General features: G+C 42.4%; 1 protein-coding gene across 11 annotated transcripts in view; it reads left to right on the top strand.

Annotated features, from left to right (window-relative positions):
- Positions 1 to 8,844, top strand: part of Fancc (FA complementation group C) — a 274,173-nt gene that overhangs the window by 174,241 nt on the left and 91,088 nt on the right. For all 11 annotated transcript variants that reach the window (XM_017794868.2, XM_008855126.3, XM_029557189.1 and 8 more), the window contains 2 exons: positions 4,070 to 4,183; positions 5,297 to 5,361. In XM_017794868.2, the coding sequence (XP_017650357.1) occupies positions 4,070 to 4,183; positions 5,297 to 5,361 (179 nt within the window). The remainder of the gene's footprint in view (positions 1 to 4,069; positions 4,184 to 5,296; positions 5,362 to 8,844) is intronic.

The following is an 8,844-nucleotide window of genomic DNA, read 5'->3' on the forward strand; positions in this document are numbered from 1 at the left end:
GGCAAGGTCTTAGAGACCTTTTAAGAGAGGCAGAGAAAATTTATAATAAAAGAGAAACTCAAAAAAAAAAAGAGAGAGAGAGGCGGAAGATAGGGAGAGTGCGAGAGACAAGAGGCAAAATAAGGAATTAAGCAGAATCCTGGCCACAGTAGTAAGAAAGAAAGACGAGGGCAGAGTAGAGAGGAAGGGAGATTGAGGGCGTGTCCAACTAGGGTCAGACCAGTGTGCCTACCGCAAGGAAAAAGGACACTGGGCAAAGGACTGTACCAAGAGAAAGAAGAAACAAAGGAAAGACAGAGCTGAAATCCTTAACCTTGATTAGGAAGGTCGGGGCCAGGAACCCCCACCCCGCCCAGGGATGGGAGGATGAGGATCAGAGACCGACAGCACGTTCCCCGACGTTGCACAGCACGCCCCCGGCCTGACCTTCGTCTCCACCCCTCCGCTCTGTCCCCTGTCCAGAGTCATCATGGCCTTCTGCCCTCAGTTGGCGCTTTTACTTTGGAAAAACTACATTTATCGCAGGAGACAGCCGATCCAGCTACTCGAGGAACTGCTGTGGCCCCTGTTCCTGTTCTTCATCCTGGTGGCCATTCATCACTCGCACCCCCCAGTAGAGCACCACGACAAGCCACTGCCATCTGCAGGCACGGTGCCCTGGCTCCAAGGACTGATCTGACTTTGCACAGGAGCTGCTGACCCTGCCCAGCCTGATGGAGCTCCGAGGTCTGCTGCGGAGGCCCAAAGGGATAGCTGGGCCCCTAGAGCTGATGTCAGAAGCCCCGTGCAGTGACAAGGGGCCTAGCAGCCCAGGTGGCCTCTCCCTCAATTGGTATGACGCCAGCCAACTAAGCGACTTCCTGGAGCCTGAGCTGGTGCCTACCCTGCCTGATAGCAGCCTCAGCCCTGCCTGCTCTGAGTTAATGGGAGCACTGGATGACCACCCACTATCACACCAAACTGGAGGAGCCGGAGCATTGACTAGAAGACATCTTTCCTCGATTCGGGATGCCTCAGGTAATAGGGTCAGATAACGGACCGGCCTTCGTCTCCCAGGTAAGTCAGAAAGTGGCCAGGTTGTTGGGAATTGATTGGAAATTACATTGTGCTTACAGACCCCAGAGGTCAGGCCAGGTAGAAAGAATGAATAGGACAATTAAAGAGGCTCTAACTAAATTTTCGCTAGCAACTGGCACTAAAGACTGGGTGACTCTACTGCCCTTGGCATTATACCGGGCCAGGAACACTCCTGGGCCCAGTGGGTTAACTCCGTTTGAAATCCTGTATGGGACCCCTCCCCCTGCAGTTTCCTTCTTAGACCCGGATATCTCTAACTTTGTTGATTCACCTTCCCTCTTTGCTCACCTGAAGGCACTCCAGCTGGCTCACCAGGAAATCTGGAAGCCCCTAGCTGCAGCCTATCAGGATGCTATTGACACTCCTATTGCACCCCACCCCTTCCAGCCCGGGGACGCTGTCTGGGTCCGGAGGCATCAGACTCGGAGCCTAGAACCACGCTGGAAAGGACCATACACCGTCCTCCTCACCACACCTACAGCTCTTAAGGTCCACGCCTCCCACGTTAAGGCAGCCAATCCAGCTCACCAAGAACTCTCAAGAGAAGGTTCCTAAAGCAAGGAGGGTTATGTGCAGCCCTGAGGGAAGAATGCTGTTTCTATACAGACCAAACAGGAGTGGTAACTCAGACTCTAGATAAACTAAAAGAAAGACTAGAAGAAAGAAAACGTAACTTTGAATCTAAAAAAGGTTGGTTTGAGGGGCTATACGATCAGTCACCCTGGTTTACCACATTAGTGTCTTCCTTAGCAGGCCCTCTAGTCCTTTTGTTTTTAATCTTAACCCTGGGGCCCTGCATACTTAATCGGCTGGTCCAATTCGTAAAGGATCGGCTGTCTGTAGTTCAGGCACTAGTCCTCACCAGCCAGTACCAGGCATTGAGGACTCAGGATCCAGATATGTTATGATGAGTGAAAGATTCCACTCATATGTCCAAGAAAAAGGGAGGAATGAAAAAAAACCTAGGCGCCATGAGCCCACCTGATAGGAATGCCTGACAAGAAGTCAAGCATTGAGAAACTAGCTTATCAGAAAAACAGGACGTAGTGGTCAAGCCATCTGCATCTGGCAATCCCCGGGGCTCGATACCAGGAAATCAGGAGAAAAACCTCTGTGTCCCTGAGGTCACCTCCCATTTAGCAATCCCACTTCCCCTTAGCCCCGACCCTTACCCCATATTTCTGTGTGCTTTTGAAATTACTCTGTGTGTTTTTGAATTAACCAATAACCGCGCTTCTGCTTCTGTACCCTGCTTCTGCTCTATAAAAGTGCCAAACCCCAGCCTGTAGGCGCGCAAGTCCTCCGAGGAGACTTTGTGCCCACAGGTACCTGTGTATCAAATAAACCTCATGCTGTTGCAACCCAAAGGCTGACTTGTCCTCAGTGGTCTCACTCTTACACAGCTACCTTTCTTATACAGCCCAGGCCCACCTGCCTAGGGATGGTACTGTCCACAGTGGTCTGGGCCCTCTCACATCAATTAGCAATTGAGAAAATGCCCCAGTCTAGTCTGATAGATACAATTCTTCAATTGAGGTTCCCTTTCCTTAGGTGTGTCAAGTTGACAACCAAGATTAGCTATCATACTCCCCAGTGCTGGATTTGGATTTCTTTTCTTCAGTGTATGCTAGGTGTGTTCGAAAATCATCAAAGAATGTGAATGCTTTTAAGGTATTAACAGAGTGGCAGGGTCTCTGTTAGTTTTTAAGATGTCTTATTCAGGTGGCACACTCCTGGGTAGACAGTCCTGGGACTCTTGGCTTGAGTGGGCTGTGGCACACACTCTGGGTGCCTTGATGCTGGGCATTCATGTTCCTCCAGTAGCTCAGACAGAGTGCTGCTTCATGGAGCCCCAACAGCTTTCAGTGCTGTGTCTCTCAAAGGTTTTCATTCATTGGTGGAAATGGCTCAGTTGTGCTCGTTCTCATGAGGATGATGATTTAGCATGTGTTTCTTGGGCATTTGTAGTTCCTTATGAATTGCCCAAATTTATGTTTCATGTTATTAGTACTTTTCATTTGATGTTTCATACATTAATTTGGCTACAAGTGATCAAAACCATTATTATTAGTCTTCCTAATTTGTGCTCACATTGTTCTCTGAAAGAGGCAAAGTTTTATTCAGCATTTTTGCCACATGCCTTTAATCCCACTACTTGGGAGGCAGAGGCAGAGGCAGAGGCAGCCAGATCTCTGTAAGTTCCAGGCCAGCAAGGGCTGCACAGTGAGACCCTGTAGGACAGCTAGGGCTACAGGGTGACCCTGTCTCAAAAAGACCAAAAAAAGAAAAAAAGAAGAAACCAGTGTTTTTATCTTACACTTTTTCATCTTGATTTTCAGTTAACAAAGTTTTTCTTCATTTGATACTTGAAAAGCACTTATGTTTTCTTCTTTAATATTTTATTTCATTTTTACATTGATTTCTTGGTTAAACTTGAGTATATTTGGTGAATAGTATGAGTTAATAATTTAGGGTTTTTTTCTAATAGCCAATTTCCAGGCCTCATTTTTATATAATCTTTTCTTTCCTTACTGATGTGTGGCAGTTTTTTTACCCTGTTTAAGTTCTCGTATCTATTCTGATAAAGAGAGTTTGCGGAGGCTGGCATTGTCACTCACTGGTAAAGTGTTTGCCTACCATGTACAAGAACCTTGCTTGAAACTCAGATACTACAAAAAGTATTTTGCTGAGTTTAGAAATGATAATGATGGCATTCTTTGTATGGTTTAGGCACTGTTCATTTATCTTAATAACATGATTTTTGTTTCACTGATAAAATTTATTTAAACTTGCTTTTAATGCTACTGATTTCAATGCTAGCATTTCTTCTTTATGCCTTGCATTAAAGTGAACTGGGTCCTTGAACACAGTGGGATTACTGGTTTCATGGGGACTGTCCTACTCACAAATGACTCAGATCCCAAATGGTAACCATCACACGCCCGCCATTCCCTTGGAAGAAGTGACTTTTCCTCTTTCTGTTTGTTTTTAGGGTTTGTTGTCTCATATGCTTTCAGCATTCAGATATGATGTGAAGGAAGTTGGTCTTTTTACTGAAATTCTTGGATATGAGCCTGTTGATTACTATCCCAGTTTGCTTAAAAATGTGAGTATATTAATTTATTAGTATTGAAATGTTCATTGCTAAAGGTTCTATTAATAAAAAGGACAAATGGAATCACTCCTCCAGTGGAATTATTGAACTCTTGTTTCTCTCTCCTTGCCTTGTCCAGGCTTATGGCCATGTAAGGAAGAATTATGACATAGTAGGTTCTAGAAAAGAAGAAAACCTGGAAAGGTTTTAGTGAATCTACCAGTCAGCCTCTCATAACACATCCCACTTATTCATTCAAAGATTTCTAAGGGAAGAGCACCCTTGCTTAGTATAAACACAGCCTGGACTGTTGAACAGATCTTGTATTTAAAATAGCCTCACTGGAATTTTATGCTGAAGCAAAGCAGAAAATTAGCTAAAGGGATCAGCAAGATGACTCAGTGAGTCAAAGCACTTGCTGTAAAAGCCTGGGAACCTGAGTTTGATTCCCAGAACCCATGTAAAGGTAGAAGGAAAGAACCAGCTCCTCAAAATTGTCCTCTGACAACTGTGGCAGCCCCCCCCCCCACCATGCATATATATATAGACACACATACTAATACTTTTTTTAAGAAAAAGAAAAAAAGTTGACTAAGGAACTTTGTGAGTAGTATTATGTATTTACATGTTGGTATTTAGACTGTTTTTCTTTTGCTTTTAATTTTAGTCAAATTCAAGACATTTTCATTCATATATAGTCTTGATACAACAACTCTTCTACATGAGACCTTTAATGATTATTAGCCATTTTGGTGTTTTGGAAGCTATATCCATGAAAATCATTTAAAAAATATTTTTGAAATAAAGAACTGAAAAAAAGAAATAAATGCACTTTAACATGTTTTAATTTTTTTAAGGTGTTTGGTTTTAATTCTTAGGAGGTTAATGAGCTGTCTGCTATTCATTGTTTAAGTAGGCATGAAGAATAATAAACATTAGCTGTAAAAATCCCCCTAATTAGCAAGTGTGACTTTGCGCTGCCTTCTTTTCATTCCAGCAAAATGAAACATAAAAAGAGAAATGGGGGAGGGAATTGAACGGAAATATCACTCACAGCAAGAAAAATAGAACTGATGTAATCCTGTTTGCAGTATGAGTTAACCTGCAACTGATTTTGTTTTACAGATGGTTTTGTCATTAGTGTCTGAACTCAGAGAGAGTCATCTTAATGGATTTAACACTCAAAGTCGGTAGGTGTTAAAGGAAACATCCCCCTTCTCAAGTTTCAAAATGTATCAGTCAGTCATGAGAGAGAGTTCTCTAACTCAGGAAGTACGTGTTTCTAGTTAGTAAGAGTCAGTATGGGGATAGTATTTTAGTAGGGTACATCACTGTGGAGAGTTCTTCAAAATTTTCTTTAATCCTGTTCTCTCAACTATCATAGGGCAATCAGTAAGTCATATACAACTTTTTCTGTGCACACTAGGTAAAGAGCCCTGTGCGTACAGTAAGGAGCTTAAAAAAAGTGAGCCTTGTGACTTATCCCCGGCTGCTTGCCCTATAAGAGGAGAACTTGTGGATGCAAGTGTATGCTCTGGGACTAGCCTGCTCCTGCCCTGCCCCCACCCCACCCTACACACAGGATATTTACAAGACAGCAAATATTCTGATGTTCATGTAGGACCTATTTTAAGAAACCTAATATCCTAGAATCTAGACTAAATAAGCCAAATAGATTCAGACAAATTAAAAAGCAATTAATCACATCACAGATGATTCTTCACTTCATGAACAAGTTAGAACTGTTTTCATTGGTGAGCATTTCATTTTTAACTAATCATTAAAAGACTCTGGGAACTTGAGAGATTTTGTTAAAAAATTTTTTTCTTTTGTTTGTAAACCTATTACCAACTAAAGTTCTGTCAAAAAATGTCTTTGCCCTCAGCCTTTAAGAATCCATTGCAAGTAAACTTTACAAGTGTTAGAAGAAAATACTGGGAAAGATTCTGGTAACAATAGATTTGGCAATGATGTTTTTAACATATGATACCAAAAGCATAGCAAGGAAGAATAAATAGCTTGATGGGCAGGAGAGGATGCCTCAGGAGATAAAGCACTTGCTGTGTAAGCCTGTTGACTTGCGTTCAGTCCTTGGAACCAACTTAAGGGTGGAAGGAGAGAACTGACTCCACAAAGTTGTCCTCTGACCTCCACACATGCTCTGTGGCATGTATATCCCCTACCCCCACATATCATGCACACCAGTAGTAGTAGTAGTAGTAGTAGTAGTAGTAGTAGTAGTAATAGATTTTTTTAAAGACAAATAAATTGAACTTAATTAAAATTAAGAATTTCAGAACTTAATAGCTCAGTGGTAGAACACTTGGCTGTCATGCTTGTGGCCCTTGGATTCCATTCCCCAGACTACAAAACAGTTAAGAACTTTTGTGAATCAAAGTGTACTACCAGTAAAACAACAAAGACAGCCTTACTGAATGAGTGAAAACTTTTGCAGATGATATCTCTGAGCTGGGCATAGTGGCACATGTCTATAATCCTTATATTGGGGCATCTGAGACAGGAGAATCATGAATTTTAGGTCAGCTTGAACTTCCTAACAAGCTTGAGGGCAATCTGAGCTACATAGTGAGACTCTGTCTAAAACAATTAAAAATCTCACAAGAAATCTGGAATATATGGTAAACTCATCAAAACAACAACAAACAAACAAAAAGAATGGTCAAGGGCTGGAGATGAAGCTTAGTGGCACAATGCCTACCTAGTGTACACAAGGCACTGGGTTAAATCAAAGATAAACAAAAACAGGAAAAGGACTTGGCTTGAGAAGACACTGTACCAAAGGAGTATATACCTGGTAAAATTAGACATGATGCACACCTATGATCTCAGCACTTAGAAAGTGCAGGAGGATCAAAAGTTCAAGGCCTTCCTAAATAGCAAGTTTGAGGGTAGAGCCTTTCTCTAAAAGGTAAAATAAAGCAAACAAACTCCTGGCCACTAAACAAATGAAAGTGTTCAACATCATACCCATTAGAGACCCTCCAAATCAAACCCACAATGAAATATCATTTCATACCCACTGTGCTGACTATAAGAAGATAGAAACGGAAAAGCTCAGTATTCATGAGGATGAAGAAATATTGGAGCCCTGTGCATTATTAGTGGAAATATAAAACTGTGTAGCACAGTGGAGAATAAATTGCTGTTTTCTAGAAAAATTAAACATAGAATTGCTGTGTGACACAGAAAATCCACTGCCTGGTATAGTTCTGTCCTAGTTTCATCCTATTGATGTGACAAATATCATGACCAAAAGCAACTTAGGAGAAGAAAGGGTTTATTTGGCTTACATTTCCAGGTCACAGACCATCATCGAAGGAAGTCACAGGCAGGAACTTAAGCAGGAACTTGAAGCAGAAACCATGGAGGAATACTGCTCACTGGTTTGTTGACAGGCTTATACTTAACTAGCTTCCTTATATAGCCCAGAACCACCTGCTTATGGATGGTGCCACCCACAGTGGACTGGCCCATCTCATATCAATTAACAATCAAGACAGTCTCCCACAGACATACCTGCAGTCTGATCTGGGAAGTCCCTCAATTGAGACTCCCTTCTCAGATGACTCTAGGCTGTGTCAAATTGACAGTTAAAGCTAAATAGGATAATATCAGAAAGAATTTAAAACAGGAACTCGGGACTGGAGAGGTGGCTCAGCGGTTAAGAGCACTGACTGCTCTTGCAGAGGACCTGGTTTCGATTTCCAGAACCCACATGGCAGCTACAAACCGTCCTTAACTCCAGTTCCAGGGGACTCCAAAGTCCTCTTCTGACCTCCACGGCATTGCATGACACAGGTGCACTCACATACATGCAGGCAGTACACTCATAAAAAAAGTGATAAATAAATAAAATTATTTCTTTACTGTGCCCATGGCCTTGTATTCAATAACCTATAACCCAAGGTCACCTATAAGGAAAGGATTCTTTTTCTCATTATGAAAGGGTCAGGTTTTACTCTGTTTGCTTATTTTGTTTTTGAGACAGGGTCTGTATTACAATCTGACCTTGAACTTAACCATCCTGCCTCAGCCCCTGAGTGCAGGTTTTATAGTTGTGTATTATCACACTTCGCTAAGAGTCAGTTTTGTTATTGTTTTGTTTTTGTTTGTTTGTTTGTTTAGTCCTTTTGAGACAGGGTCTCTGTAGCCCCTGCTGTCCTGGAACCGAGTGCTGGGATTAAAGGCATGCGCTAGCACGCCTGGCTCAAGAGTTAGTCTCTTAAGGGTTTTTTGGGTTTTTTTTTGTTTTTTTTTTCTAAGTCTTTGATCACTGCTACCTGGAAAATGGGTTTAACTGAGGGAAACTGAGCTCTTTAGCACTTCAGGATATTAGAGTATTTCTAATGTGGTATTTTTAGTGCTGTGTCACAAGGTCGTTGTAGGGATTAAATGATGCAATGTAAATTAAGGGTTGGGTATGGCTCACAGTACCTCCCAAACACTACCTGGTATAACTACCATAGTGAACTCACAGGTCATCACTGCAGAAGCCCCTCAGTGATGTTCTCAGCCCCTGCTCTCTGGCTGTCTGGATCCTGACATTCCGCCCAGCTCCAGGAAGAGCTGGTACTGTCCCCTCCCTCACCCTTGTCCAGCAGCTCTTCCAGATTCTGATTTTCAGCAGCAGCTAAAATAAGTTTCCCCTAATA

The sequence above is a fragment of the Nannospalax galili genome, unplaced genomic scaffold (genome assembly GCF_000622305.1).
Source record: "Nannospalax galili isolate Female #2095 unplaced genomic scaffold, S.galili_v1.0 scaffold467, whole genome shotgun sequence".
NCBI lineage: Eukaryota > Metazoa > Chordata > Mammalia > Rodentia > Spalacidae > Nannospalax > Nannospalax galili.